We start from the raw sequence: 16,001 nt of genomic DNA, 5'->3' as shown, positions 1-16,001 counted from the left end.
GGGAATGAGACTTCACAATCATTTATCTTTCTCCAGAACTGTGTACTGCTACTTTAGTAGGCAGCTACAGAATTAGAAATAAATTATTATTAGATTATCAGTACGTACTCAGTCACTGCAACATCCCTTGTTTTCACTAAACCATTTGTCTTTCCAGGAGAAATGTTAATGAGAAACAGGTTTTAAAAGGATGTCAGTCACACACATGCTTGTATTTACTACTGTAGTAACAGCCTACTGAAGTAAATCTACTTACTTTCCACCACTTGTTACTGGCTTGCGAAAGGGTCCAATCTGGCCCTCTGGGTGACTTTACACATCTAATATTGATGCGTTTGTGAAGTCTAAGACCGTGGTTCTCAAATGGTTTGACATGGCACACTGCTATGCCGTGGGATTTTATGATAACCACACATTATTACTGCAATATTCAACTGGGCCTATACAAAAAGATATGAATGAATTTTTAATCGACTGTATCAATGTTGCACACGCTCATTTCCTAATAAAGAGGCAAACTTCAGTTAATTTAACTTAAAAAAATCTTCATGAGGAACCTATTTGTCACCATTTGCACAAGAGGATTATACATTTGTGACACATCACATTATCTTACTTTATAAATGGATTTATTATCGGTGCTCTGACGGAATTTTAAAAAGTTTAAACTGAATCCCTGGATCATTTTGTTAATAAATATTTCATGAGTAATGGTTGATTTGTCAATTGTTATGCAATATTAGTAAATAAAAACAAACATTTATGTTGTGATAAGAGTCAAAACAAATGTAATAGAGGCTATTGTGCACAGATATTAATACAGGTGTGCCTTGAGATGCCAGATTTCAGGAGCAAACACTAAGTAGCCTTCTTCATATGAAATGCTGCTTCAGAAGTCTTCTTTCTTTCTTTCTTTCTTTCTTTCTTTCTTTCTGTCAGAGAATTCTTATTGTGGTCATATTTAGATATACTGGACATTGTGCCAAATATTTTCAACCTGCAGCTTTAGCACAAAGAATCCGTATCAAACATCTCCAAAGACACTGCCAAAACTTTTCAATAATAAATGGTTTGTAAGGCAACCTGCTTCCTCAATAGCTTCCACTTTACTTTTCTTGTGATGATGCCAACAGCACTACACAGGAGTGGAAATGTATAGAAAAATGCACATGTAGCGACAGTGAGTAGGGGAAACCGGGGTTGGTTGTTCCACAGGTTGGTTGTCACAAAAGCAATGTTGTATCTCTACAGTTACACACTTCAACCCAGGCTGTTTCACATTTAAACTTATAGTAATAGCTCTGCGATAGTCTGGTGACCTGTCCAGGGTGTAGCCTGCCTCTCGCCCGATGTTAGCTGGGATAGGCTCCAGCCCCCCGCGACCCTCAAGAGGATGAAGCGGTTAGAAGATGAATGAATGAATGAACTTATAGTAATGTTACATACATGTTACATGTTATTTAATAATGTTAAATTCATAATGAATTGTTATGAAGCAATAGCTTTGATAAAGGCTAGATTTTTTTCAACACTGTAAATTCCTTTATTTTATTTTCATTACAGAGGATCATTCAAACAAACACTGAGTACAAATTTATGGTTTCAACACAAGGGACATTGATGAGTACATGTATGGAGGTGGTATTAATTTCAAAACTTGCGTGGTGTTTTATCTTAAAAAACTAAAAAGTTGCACATTTTATTAAATCTTTATTTTTTTTTCTGAAACCCAATTGATAACTATAGGGACAACCAACCCTAGTCATTGTGACAACCAATTTTGTGATGGGATTGGTGTTCACAATGTGCCAGAGTGTCTTTGATGGTTAATTACATCTTGTTACAATAGGTTGTGAAAAATAAAAGGGATACCCATTTCAAGCTCAGCGTTTATTTAATGTAGGAATGACTGTTGAAAGATGATATGATGATGATGAGCAATTTAAACGAGAGTAAAAAATGTGACAACCAACCCCAGTCTCGTAGACTGACTGAATTTGACATTTTTTCTTGAGACATCTCCGGACGTTCATCATCTGTTTTGTAACTGGGTGAACATTTTCACAATGTACTTCTTTACACTAACAGAGAGGGAAAAATGTGGGGGTGCTGTTATTTATAGGTTATCATGCAATGATTTACTGGTCTGACCCACTTGAGATTAAACTGGGTTATATATGGACCATGAACTAGAATGAAACCGACATGACATGACTTTGTCATATAGTCATATAGTATGTTCTGGGCACATTTGCATCAGTCACTCACGCCTACTTTGGCTCCATGAGGAGAACACGTGTGTACATGAAGAGGAGTTGGATTACTGCCATTAACGCAGAGTACAGGACGTCTTATGCTGCTGAACCAAAATTCAAACACTGTGTGAAGTTATGTAATATTCAATATACAAAATATATATATTAATGACAGCACCATTGTAAACAGGAATTCTGGTCTACAACAAATTGGTGCATATGTGTGCATGGGTTTGCAGCATGTGAGGAAGAAACCCAGTGACCCCCTCCCCCTTTTACATGGGCTCCTGAAAAACACAAAAACAAACAGAGGCTTCAAACTGAATTAAATCCCAGGCTTTGTGCTACACTAAAATATTATCTTAGTGGTTTTAGCTTGTAGATGTTCCATTCAGATATAACCTAATCCTAAACCTGTAAAAGAAAACATCTCATAATGGGACTTAGTGACACGCTCCTTATCTGAGACCTCATGCTGGTGTTTTGTAACTGAGATCTCGCGAGAGTACGAGTTGGCATTGTCTTGACGGTACTTCTGGGGCTCGTCGACTGGACTCCACTCCAGTGAAGCCCAGAGAAAGAAGCAGATGCGATGGGGCTGCTGTCTGCAGGTGTCCGACCCTTTCGGAACCGGGTGCGGGCGGTTCGGACCTGGAGCCGAGAGTTATCCAACATCTCGGCTACTTTACTCAGCGGCGGCGCACTGGCGTCGGTACGGTGACATTGTTTCTGTTGTTTTTCCTATTATGTAAAGTCGGTGCGCTCCTTTCCAAGAACAAATATGTATGCAAACGTAATGTTTTACAGCAGCTACTTGCATGTGTTGAATAAGAGTGTGTAGCAGGAGTTTGAGCCCTGTGTGGCTGTGTTTTGGGTCTGTCGTGGGAAAGAACACAGTGTTCCTCGGTGCAGGCTGCAGACCCCCCAAACACCTGTAAACAAACAAGCTGCGGCACTGTTTATGTACAGTTCCGCAGTTATTTGCACTCTCATGGTATTTCCGTACGATAATGTTTAGTTTAGGAGTCAGTTTCCTCAGTTTCATAATGATGTGTTTGAAGGGGGTGTGTCTCTGTGACTGTGTGGTGGGGAGGGGCGCGCTCAGTCCGTGCACGTCTCACACATCCGCCTCACGTACTCATTCAGTTGCATGTACTTTTTAAAATAGGCAAAGCAAATATTATAAGATATGCAAATTATTAAAAAGTATAAAACTCGCTTGTGTGCGCAAGTTGGCATCTAAAAGTAGTGAACTTTTTGCAAAGGAGGTTGTTTTATTTTTCATATTCTTTCCTCCAAAATTAGATGTAACACAGGTTCACTGGCTGGAATGAGATGTCCCTAAATGGACTTTTTGTTTTTCTATTGCAGTATGATAATGAGATCAAAGAAACTGATAGTGCAGATTAATTTTTTTTCCTGTTGATTGCCAGATAAATGGCTGCACTTAGCCCCTGAACATAAATAAAAATAAAATGCAGAAATAAAAATGCATCAGATATACAGTATATTGTTGATCTTATCTCTGGAGTATTTTTCACAAGGGAATGGTGCGTACTCAAATGAAACAAACATTATGTAATACAGTGAGTTTCCTCTTTTTTTCTCTCTGATGGACTTTGCATGGTGAATAGAGCCTGACCCATACACAGACAGGCTGATATTGGCAGCTGTGCAGATATGGGCTGAAATTACAGTAAACTGCAGCACTAAGTGTTTTATTCCATTTTAAGGATTATTTTGTAAATCACTAAGTCATGCCATGTTATCTTAAATTTGTGAAGAACACTGTGCTTTTCTTTCATATTTCAGCAGTGACCAGAGATCAAAAAAGGCAAACATTCTTAATTAAGTGAAGTAAACAGAGTAAGAAACAGCTAAACCTCATCATAACATCCGTCTTCAAACTCTCACACAACTCATGCAGTAGAATCCAAGTCTCATTTATCCAGTCATATGCTCAGAACTTCACAAACACATGCATTTTTGCTCAAATCTGAAAGTGAAATGTATCTATGCTTTCTTCGAAGCCAGACTCCCAATACTAAGCGTTTGTTTTTTAGCTAAAATGTTTATGCTTGGGAAGTACTGAGCATACAATTAGATAAATGAGATGTTCCCGGTTTTCAGTGGACGCATGCCAGAAAAACAAAGTTTTCTTAGAATTTGAGGTTACATGACTAATTGATTTACAAATGGTCATTTTGTTGATGAAGTGTTCCTCTGAAGTGTCTCAGTTTTTTTAAATTCACAGTTAATATTTTAAAAAATCCCCAACATTTAAAACTGAACATTTCTGACATTTTTGATGACAAAGATTATGGTTCAACAAGATCACAGTGTTAATGAGCTATACCTTGATATGTGAACAAAAGGTTTGCTTATGTTATGTGATCATGTAAAAACAAATCATATCAGCTATTAGGAATAAAAAGCAGTGACTGTCCCAGCTTACTCAGTGTACAAGTCCATGGTGTGGGCTGGTAGTCTGTGTTCACATGGATAGATCAACATGTTTCAACCTTAGACAGTCTTCATCAGGTTGCCCTGGTACCCTGATGAAGACACGTTTCCAACACACGGTCTATCCATGTGAATAAAGGATTTTTATTTATAATCAGAGTGCTTCTGATGCCTTTATAGGCTGCCAGCCCAAACCATGGACGTCTTCACATAGTAAACTGAGGCAGTCATTGCTCTTTCTTCCTTTGCGACTATTTGCCCTATCCTTGAGGAGCACCTGATTTTTTTCAGTTACCTACACCTAGTGTCTTGACCCAGTGCAGCACTTTCCTCAGCTATTGTTAGGTTTTTATTATTCTCAGGTAACCCCAACAGTATTAGCTGCATAAACCCAGGATCAGTGCTGCTCCAGTGATAGACAACAATCAAAGATTTTGCAGTTGTGTGAAAGAAACACATTCCACTTACTTTTAAAAGTGTTTATAACCTTTAAGTATAATTTCATCTCTGTTTGATCTTCCCCAGTGACAGATATGTGAGTAAATAGCAGCTTTAAAGGAACTGTTCATTGTATAAGTGGGTTATCTGCAACAGTGTTGTAATGAAATTAGGTTAACTGTGACACAGTCCAGTATGTCCACCCCATAATAAGATTTCAGTAATCCTGTGAATAATGTTCTTTGGAAAAAAGCAGGACATATATCTCATATTAACATGAAAGCTAGTCTGCATGAGTGATTGATAATAGCTGCTAATGTAACGTGTCTGCCATTTTACATTAGGTTTAACGTCTGCTACATACAGCATGTTGAGAAGAAGCCTTTCTGCCGTATACTTCCTGTCCACGTATTCATCATATGGTATCTGTATTTCAGAAGGCGTCACTGATCCAGAGGAGATGTGGAGGATTATATCAACACAGTTTCTCGCTTGCGCGGTTGCTTAGCTCCAACAAACCACCAAGAGGTAGTGTACCCCCTAATGCTGTTACACCGTGTAATGAAGCTAAATAAGTTTACACACTGACCTACATCTTTTCAGGTCAATGTGAGCCATTTGCACTTAATTCTTTTCTTGTGTGTGTTTGCTGTTGAACTGGTTTAGGTTTTGAAAAGTTTTTCCCAAAGAATGAGGAAAGCACCGGCGTCAACAAATCCACTGAAGGTGAGGAAGGTTGGGGTCATCATCACAAGCAGCATATGTGAACCCTCTGTTCTCCTTTCCTCTGCTGTGTATGACTGGTTCTTCTGTTACCATTTAGACGAAAATACCAAAGATCAAGAATCTCATGTACGGGAGGAGAGGGACACAAATGATGATGGGGACGAAAGGCGAGGAGGGAAAAAGGAAGAATCACACTGGTGGACGCGCTTTCAGGTGTGAATCATGTCCAGAAATTTGCTGATAACTGCCTTCAAGTAATGCTCACATAATGCACTACACAAAAACACTAATAACATGGTAAAATTTCTTCATCTAACAGGATGATTTTCCCTTGGATGAAAAAGCACTTCGCTACTCTGCCATCGCTGCAGCCGGCATGGTCTCAGCTTTTTTGTACTTTTACTTCCGAGAGACGGGGATGCAGATCTCCTGGAAGGACTTTGTGAATCACTACTTGAACAGAGGCTTGGTAAGAGACAGAAAGGGTTATAGTTTTGGTATCCTCTGAATGGAGGTGCCTTTTACCTTTCTGTTTTGCAACCCTGTGAACAAATTTTTTGTGCTCTCTACACAGGTGGCACACCTGGAGGTTGTAAATAAACAATATGTCAAAGTAATTCCTGCCCCTGGAGTGGACACATCAGAAGTGGTTAGTTGCATGAAAATGGTTTTATGTCCTTTTGTTTTTTGTTGATTAGGTTTGGGGTATTTTGAAGTGTAGTTTAACAGTCACACAAGAGGAGAGGAGCCATACATAACACCCAAATCCAATTCACTGATTAGGTTCAATGCTGCAAAGTGGGTATTGAGTTGGGTATAATTTGGTCAAACTTTAATTTCCAAGTCAAAAAATAAACTTTCACGATCGAGAGTTTGCCAACATTAGCCACTCTAAGCTACAGGTCCCACCAGATAAAGTTAAGACTGTAGCAACAAGACATTTATTTATGTTGTGTAAGGAAAAAGTATGTCTTCCTTGCTATTTCATCTTCAAAAACGTCACACAGTCTTGCTTCAAAATTTAAAACATATAATGTATATTGATTGCATGTTATATGTTGTCTGTTTTGTGTGTATGTTTCAGAGCTATTTATGGTTCAATATTGGCAGTGTTGACTCATTTGAGCACAACCTGGAGATGGCCCAACAGGAAATGGGACTGGACTCACAGAAAGTTCCTGTATTCTACAGCAGTGAAAGTGATGGGTGAGAATTTCATCCGATGAGTAGCTGAGACTATAGCCCGGTGATTCTGATGCATATTGGATTTGCTCATGTTGATGCTGTCCTAATGGAGCTTCTTTCTCTTCACCCACAGGACTCTCCTGCTCAGCATTTTCCCAGCCTTACTGCTGGTAGGCTTTTTACTTTTTGCCACACGGCAGGGGCCGATGGCAGGGGGCCGTGGGGGTAGGGGGCGAGTAAACCCCTTCAGCATGAGTGAATCAAAGGCCAAGATAATAAAAGACAACATCAACGTTCAGTTCAAGGATGTCGCAGGCTGTGAGGAGGCCAAACTAGAGATTATGGAGTTTGTCAACTTCTTGAAGAACCCGCGGCAGTACCAGGACCTCGGAGCCAAGATTCCAAAGGTGTGCCATCCTGTTTATCAACTATTGTGGCATAGGGAGGAATTTTTTCCTCCAAAGAAAAATATGAGCTAAGAAAAGGTTTTAAAATGAGACACTTCTCCACTGTGTCAAGTATATGTTGAGGCATTTCTATTGCTCATTAAGCAACACCTTTGTTTCCAGGGTGCTGTGTTATCGGGTCCACCTGGTACTGGCAAGACCTTGCTCGCGAAGGCCACTGCAGGAGAAGCCAATGTCCCCTTTATCACTGTAAATGGATCGGAGTTCCAGGAGATGTTTGTTGGCGTGGGACCAGCGAGGGTCAGTACCAGGCTAAATGCCATACTCATCCAAGTAGTTTTAAAGCTGAATGATGGGGCACACATAGCTCATGGTCCACAGCATCTGTAAACACAATGATTCTTTGGATTGTTACCTTATATAGAGCACTTAGCAGAGGTGCCCTGTTGGTGTTAAGTGATTTCTTTGTGTTTGTCTTGTATTAGATTAGGGATACGTTTGCCACAGCTCGAAAGAATGCCCCCTGCATCCTCTTCATTGATGAGATCGACGCAGTTGGCAGAAAGAGAGGCGGGGGCAACTTTGGCAACCAGAGCGAGCAGGAAAACACGCTCAACCAGCTGCTTGTGGAAATGGACGGTAGGTAGTTACGTGATCTTTGTCAGCGTTAAAGCCTTTCTCCCATTCCTGGTGCAATGTTTTGCAAGGACTTTGTTTGCTATTTGTTTTTGTCATTCAACAGGGTTCAACAGTCGCACTAACGTGGTCGTTTTAGCTGGCACCAATCGAGCTGATATCCTGGATCCAGCTTTGCTGAGGCCAGGACGTTTTGATCGACATATATATATAGGTAAAAATGTAGCACTTGTCTGCCTCTTCTCTAGCTTTGTAAGTCCTGCTCTCCTGTGGATGCATGAGAACTGGTTTGAGATTTGACATTTTTTAGAGACTCAAAGGGCCCTGTTAAAAGCTCTATAGCACATTGTCTTAAGTGCATGGTGCGAGTGCATTAAAGGCCTGTCCAGCTGCACTTTTGTGAGCTAAATGGTCCATAATCTGGGCACAAAGTAAGGCGCAAGGGACAAAGGGGTTGTCTTTAGTCATTTAATTAATCAGAGGTATGTTTTGGGTGTAGCATGAATTCAACCAGTTAGGGTCCACCTGCACCCAGCGGAAAATTATAAAGTTACGCTGCTCCTCATGCATAAATGAGCACAGTGTCTCTCTTAATTCAAATTCAGATTCAGAATACTTTATTAATCCCCGGGGGGAAATTGTTTTTGTTCCAATGCTCCGTGCAAAGTAGAAATAGAAATACAGCATGAATGGAAACAAGAGATAAAGATGAAGATATAAATAAAATACTAAAATAGACAATGAAATAAATAAAATAAAATATTAAAGTAGACAATAAAATAAAATAAATAATAAAATAATAAAATTAATAAATAATTAATTAATAATTAAATTAAAATTAAATAATTGGGAATCGGACAGCAGCTCTGCTCTGCTCTCTGCTACGTTCACATTTTAGATGAATGTAAGAATGTAATCAGTATTTTCCTTATTATTTTTGTGTTATTTCACACACCTGCAACCCATCCACTCAACCCTGTGTATGTAACAAACATAGTGTACGCATGTTGTGAACACACCTATGTAGGTGCATCTTACTACCTGAATAATGTGCTCTTTAAATAGCAGGAAGATACTGCGTTGTAGACTTGAGACCAAGTTTTTGTTGGTCAATGGCACAGTCACTTTCTGCTGCCTGAGAATAGAAATGTGCCACCAATGTGCCTGACCACGCCTCATTCTAAGACTTACATGCTCATGGGTGCACAGACGGGTGCTAGTACATTTGCTACTTACATAACATGGGTGCTATTCTTGAAAATGAGAACTGTGTTGGTCGGAAATTATGAATCACAGTTGCTTTGTGCTGTCCTGTGCCGTGCCGGGTTTAAGAAAGAACCCTTAATAGCTTTCACTACATCGTCATAAATCACTGTAGTGTAGTGATAAGTGTTTTTGAGTGTGTTTGTGTGTGTGAGTGCATGTGTGTACGTGGTCGCTGCTATTGCAGATTTGTGTTTGTTTTTGCCTGCTTCAGACGAGGTGCTAAGCTTGACCTTGACACACTCCCTCTATGGTTTCCATAGAATTTAGCTTCAAGCCTCTCAGATTTGCGTCTGTTCTTTTGCGTCTGCTCATTTGTTATGTCATTAAAAGCGTGTGTTGCATACTGTGCGCTTTTGTCTTTGTGGTTAAAATGCTTGATCTTTTTTCTGCCTGCTAAGATCTAATTTGCTGTACGCCAGCAGTGCTGGACAATAGTGGGCCGGGCAGTTTTCTCTCTGACAAAGAAAACTGGGTCAAAATGAGAGAGCTGGCTTTCTATAAAAGAAGGATTAGATGACTGGAGGCCAACATGAGGGACGGGACACACCGCTCCTCTCTGTGTTGTTGACTCTCTCAGCTCCCTGTCCTTTAGTGTTTCTGTTGTTCTGTGTAAACAGTATTGGATTGATAAAGGTGCTTAAATTAGCCACATTACTAACTAGAGGGGCAGTCAGAGTGCACAGACCTTCACCAAGGCCAACTTTCCAAAGGGAAAAATAATTGGAAAATCCGCCTTGTGATTTGGATCCACTCAAAATTTAATGCGTGCTTTCTTGGGCCATGTTCCACACGTACACCAAATTTAATGAAAATTTTGTCAGTGGTTTTTCTGTAATCTCACTGACAAACGAACAACATGAGCCTGACCTATAACCGACATGGCCGAGGTAGTTAATGTTTGATCAGGAATAAGTTACCTAGCTTTTTATATCATTATGTCACTTGTTTTGAAACAAAAACAAATGTTGGTTTAGCCTGCATGAAGAATGCATTGTGTTAAGGTCCTCTTATTAGGCCACAAATTTAACTACTGTTAAACTGAGATCTGATGGATCCTTCAAATGCTCCATCACACTCTCCTCTCTACCCTTGTGTCAATCCTAGCCGCCACTTTGACAACAGGCCTCGAGATATAAGCTCTAGAATATTTGCATTTTTGACAGCTATCTTCAAGATGAATGTCATAGATCTCATGCTTGCCTGTGAAAACAATTCTCTCCTTGTAAAAGACAATGCTGCTTTACAGGGAGCTGCTTGGTCACACAGTGTCTTTCAATATTGTCCTTGCTTCCTAGTTTGATGCACAGCTTTACAAAATCAATTTAACACTATAGTTGTTGGCACCAGCATTTTGGAATTGACTATGTGTAGCTGATGTCCTTTACTTCCTCTTTTATGCTGCTGTTGTTTGACTTGAAGTAATCCTAAGTGCATAAACAACCTTGAACCACTTGTCAGCGTCATCTTGAAAATCAGCAGTATGACATGAACACCTGTACTGCAGGAGAAGAGCTAAGTGGTTGTCGGGACCAGCTGCTGTAATATTTGTAAATATGCCATCCTGATGAGTCTTACAATCTGAGACACACTTATCTTTCCTTTCTCAGCAATGTATAGGAGTAGTGTTGCCTCTGTATCAGTTGCATTATCATATATGATGTTAGCTCTGCAGTATCTGTTATTTTAATCTGCTTTTGCTCACTGCTTATCATTTTGTTTTAAAAAAAGAAAGCCCTGAAATTCACAATATGTCTGTTTTCTTTTCTTCTACAGGCCCACCAGATATTAAAGGGAGGGCGTCCATCTTTAAAGTGCATTTAAGACCCTTGAAGTTGGACAAGAGTATAGACGTAGAGGCTTTAGCCCGGAAGCTCGCTGCACTAACCCCAGGTTTTACTGGTAAGAGCAAGAGATGTGTGTTTGTTTGCATCAATCTAGGATCATACAGTTTGTCCTCTGTATCTCTTGCTGTATTTTTTTTTTTGTCACAGCACAGTCTAACCTGGTTGTCGTGTCTCCTTTTGTGTCTCAGGGGCTGATATTGCTAATGTGTGTAATGAGGCTGCTCTGATAGCAGCACGTCACCTCAACCAACATGTCAATACAAAGCACTTTGAGCAGGCAGTGGAGAGAGTTATTGGAGGTAAGTTAACCACATTTATGCCGATAACTTAGTTCTTTGTAATTAAAAAAAAAACATACACACATGCACTGCAGTTTGGTAAGACACCGTCTTTGCTCACAGGTCTGGAGAAAAAGACTCAGGTCCTGCAGCTCCCAGAGAAAACTACTGTAGCGTATCATGAGGCCGGACATGCTGTGGCAGGCTGGTTCCTAGAACATGCAGACCCCCTACTTAAGGTAGTCACCCTGTTTCCTTTTTCTTTTCTCTCACAGTGCCGCTTGACTGTCGGAATTCTTCTGCAGCATTGCATAATCTTGTTTTTACCTTGTGAGGATCTCACCAAACAATGATATTGTTAATTTATAAATCATAATGTCCTCCCTCAGGTGTCCATCGTTCCCAGAGGGAAAGGTTTAGGTTATGCGCAGTATCTGCCCAAGGAGCAGTACCTGTTCAACAAGGAGCAGCTGTTTGACAGAATGTGCATGATGCTGGGGGGTCGAGTGGCTGAGCAGGTTTTCTTTAAGCGAATCACCACCGGGGCTCAGGATGACCTCAGGAAGGTGACACAGTCTGCGTATGCACAGGTAATCACCACATTTTACAATGAGTGTGTTAACAGATACACAAGGCAGTAAACTCCTGTATGTAATAATCCATTGTCATTAGATTTTATGTGATTGGGAGTCAAACACTCTCATATGCTGAATAGAAGTTGTTGAACAGGTGGTGATGACTCATATTAAAGGAAGGAACTCACCTCATTACCTTGATTTCATTGAAGAAAACTGTTTTACTCGCATGCCTCCATGGTGGATAAAGAATCTAAGAAAGGCAAACATTTGTCATAAATAGAAGTAATCAGGGTCTGTATTCAACAAAGGCAAAACTATGTCAAAACATGTGTTTGCAAATTCTCACATATCTCATGCAGTGTAATCCAAGTCTCATTTATCCAGCCACATGCTCAGTACTTTCCAAACACAGTGTTTTCGATCTTCATGTTTTTGCAAAAATGCACCTATTTGAATTGAGCAGATTACTGGATTAATAGGATTTGGATTATGCTGCTCAAGTTGTGTGAGAGTATGTAAACAGATGTCTTGATATAGTTATGTGGTTGCTAAATACGGACCCTGATTACTTAAATTCATGATGAATGTTTTCCTTTTTCGGATTCTATGGGCACTGTTGAGGCATGCAAGAAAAACAAAGATTTCTTAACAAATTCAATGGTGAGTCGTGGTGAGTAATTTATATAAAAATGGTCATTTTGCAAGTAAGTATTCCTTAAGAATAGGTAATAATAAACTGCAACACCAGTTACAGAATTAACAATTACATTCTGTATACCAAGTGTGTTTCAAGATTTTCTCAAAACGATGGTGACAGGATAAATACTGCAGCTCCTTTATCACTGTACACTATTATTTCAGTTGAGCGTCGCTAACAAGTAGCTTCCTGCAGACAGCAGCAGTGTCAACTTGAAGATTAGAGTCTTTTTACTGCTCAGACTATTACAGGTCACTCTGCACATTTTGTTAGTCAGAGAATGTTGTAACCAAAGTCACATACGAAACGGTTTGTCCTTTGACTTACAGTGCTATTTTCTACTCGTACTTTAGGTTGTACAGTTTGGAATGAACGATGCAGTGGGTCAGGTGTCCTTCGACCTCCCCCAGCAGGGTGATGTAGTAACTGAGAAGCCCTACAGTGAAACCACAGCCCAACTCATAGACCAGGAGGTCCGCCTGCTTATAGATTCTGCCTTCCAGCGAACACTGAAGCTCGTCACTGACAGGAAGGAAATGGTTGAGAAGGTGAGATCTATTATCGCTCAGTGTATAGATGTATAGATGAAGAGCCAGTGTGATGCAGCACTTTGATAGCTTATTATGGTTTGTTCAATTTTTAAAAAAAAAAACGTTTGGATTGTGAGGAAGATGGTGAACCTCAACATCCTAAACATATGTGATATCATAACTTGTCTATTAATGTAGTCAGCCATTGTCATTAAACTACCAGTTATTTACTGTTATTGGTCATGTGTTGCAGGTGGCAAAACGTCTTCTAGAAAAGGAGATTCTCGACAAAGCCGACATGGTGGAGCTGCTAGGAGCCCGTCCCTTTCAAGAGAAGACTTCATATGAGGAGTTTGTAGAAGGGCTGGGGGAACTTGAGGAGGACACCTCTCTACCTGAAGGGCTAAAGAACTGGAACAAAGGGGAGGAAAAACAGCCCCAGAATCGGCAAAACAGATCAGCCCTTTACCTGTAGGTGGACATGCAGCCTCAGGGCAAATATTCCACTGGATTCAGGAGAGAATTCGAGCGCCATCTGGTCCAGACTGTCAGGGCTCTGAGAGTGATCCCCTCCTCATCTCACGGACAGCTGCAAAAGGAGGGATGGAGATGTCCTGCACAGGTCGTAAATGGCCTGGATAATAACATTTTTTAAATTGTAGTTTTTATATTCTTGGGGGAATTATGCAAAAAGTTACTCATCACTTTACAGTCAGGTCAGTTTGCAGTGAACATTTCACTAAAGGTGCCTTCCTTCCAAGCTCTGATTCAGTCCTACAGTGCAACGACACTGATGTACACACCACAGAGTCATCTGTAGCCATGGTCTGAAAAGTTGAGCTCAAGTTACAAAACAGAAATTGACTGAGACATACATTTTAACATTCACAATTAGTGGACATCATGTGACAGTTATATTAGCTGTGATGTGCATTGTTCAGTTACACACTGTGCTAGTATCATGTGATGGTATCATATGAGTTAGATTTTATACTGATGCTCGTTGCCTTTATCAAACCATACATCTATAGAGCTAATAACAATGCTTCCAGCCTCAGCTGCCACTTCATTATGTTGATAGCTAAATATATACATGTGTTTTTCCAAAGGGGGGAGACCAGGCTTCTCAGATGTTTCAATTTTCAAAGGCACTGCTGACTGTCTTTTTATGCTTTCTCACACCGTCGTACAAGGAAGTAATTCTTAATTTCTACATTTTCATCACCATTATAGTCTTCCAACAGACTTTAACCCTTTCTTAGCCTGGCTCTTTTTCCACTAAAGGCAGCTGTTAGAACAGTTTATTAATGTGCTTTGTGCACCGATTTTACCAATGTCATTGGATCGCATGTACTGTAGGGTGTTGTCTCCTTCGCAGTGTCCCAAAGTATTCAGAGTCAACATTGATGTCGACACCCATGAGAGCTGGGAACAGCTGAGATGAGCCACGCTCTCTTCACTCGCTCACACTACCTCACAGTCTCCGTCTTCTTAACTGACTCTTAGCTGTTACAATAAAACCATCTTACTGACAGTTTTTGTTCACAATACTCACACCATACTCTGGTTATGCTTTTTAGCCTTTTTCTTTTGTTAATCATATTGGTGAGTGTTACACACTAATTAGGGTCTTAAAGTAAAAAGAGGGTTAATTGGCTTTTCCATGGATGCATCTCGATGCCCTGAAACATTTATTGACATGACAACAAATTGCTGTCATCCTTTCTGTCAATTGTGGCTTATGTTTGAATGTTTTCCCGAATTGTAAGCCACGCAATCTCTGCTGTATAAATATCCATGTAGCATTTCATGTATTTGAGAGCCCCTCCCACAAGGGTTGGTTACACACTGTCATCACAATGTTAACAGTGTCTTAATGGTTAAGCCAGTAGCTCCTGAGCCACGTAAATACGTTTTAAAATCAAAATGTACTTGAACTAAATGCCTTGCAGTATGGGCAGTGAAGGCCCTTTTTAATTTTTTTTATCAGGTTTTCCAGTAGAAGGTTTAAGGACCCGAACCAGCTTGACACTGGACCATTTTTTTCATCCAGATTTAAAAAAACCCCGATTATTATATGATGAGCAGGCTGGTTGTATATTGTTGTAAATGGAATATATTGTGTGTTTTGTGCCTGCTTGACAATGCACTATCCTTGTTCTTGCTTGATGAATATTCCTTTGTACATGTCAGAGGATTATGATGTGACAACAAATGAATGTGAGGCTGTTGTGGCTCACACCGATATTAAACAACTTTTATAACCCACTGGTCCGTCTCTTTATTCTCAGTATCTTTGTTTTGTATTATCAGCCCAGTTTTTTCTTGTTGTGTATAATTTCTAAAAATGTCAGGGTAATATTTTTACTCTTTTAACAATATTTTTATTCCAGCTTGATAGCAAATAAGCAGATACACCACACATAAGAGGGCTGAATTGCTTCGTCTTTTAATTTAGTCTTCACTTAAAATGTTACAAACAATGCATTTTGCTAATGGCTTCATTAGTCATCATCAAAACCTGATGAAGCCATGGGTGAAACACATAGTTTGTATCATTTCATGTGAAGACTTAATCGAAAGAAGAATAATTCAGCCATCTTGTGTGAGGTGTATCTGCTCATTTGTCCTCAATCTGATGTTTCCTGCCATCACCGGCACCAAGTTATGAGGACTGACAGCGGTGTGCATGGGGCAT

General features: G+C 39.9%; 1 protein-coding gene across 2 annotated transcripts; it reads left to right on the top strand.

The window, feature by feature from the left end:
- Positions 1-2,769: 2,769 nt before the first annotated feature.
- LOC125881872 (AFG3-like protein 2) lies at positions 2,770-15,565 on the top strand. 2 transcript variants are annotated; one of them, XM_049565303.1, is made up of 17 exons: positions 2,770-2,967; positions 5,597-5,684; positions 5,823-5,882; positions 5,980-6,095; positions 6,202-6,351; positions 6,457-6,531; positions 6,967-7,088; positions 7,201-7,474; positions 7,637-7,774; positions 7,960-8,113; positions 8,217-8,324; positions 11,150-11,275; positions 11,409-11,519; positions 11,622-11,737; positions 11,888-12,088; positions 13,127-13,321; positions 13,557-15,565. In XM_049565303.1, exons 1-17 carry the CDS (start codon positions 2,848-2,850, stop codon positions 13,776-13,778), a joined length of 2,376 nt encoding a protein of 791 aa, XP_049421260.1. In that variant the 5' UTR covers positions 2,770-2,847; the 3' UTR covers positions 13,779-15,565. The 2 variants fall into 2 exon arrangements, with proteins under 2 accessions (XP_049421260.1, XP_049421250.1); XM_049565293.1 differs by having other exon boundaries at positions 5,594-5,684.
- Positions 15,566-16,001: the final 436 nt, after the last annotated feature.

The sequence above is a fragment of the Epinephelus fuscoguttatus genome, linkage group LG2 (assembly GCF_011397635.1).
Source record: "Epinephelus fuscoguttatus linkage group LG2, E.fuscoguttatus.final_Chr_v1".
Classification (NCBI taxonomy): domain Eukaryota; kingdom Metazoa; phylum Chordata; class Actinopteri; order Perciformes; family Serranidae; genus Epinephelus; species Epinephelus fuscoguttatus.
The sequence above is the reverse complement of the archived record's forward strand: the minus strand, read 5'-3'. Positions and strand labels throughout refer to the sequence as shown.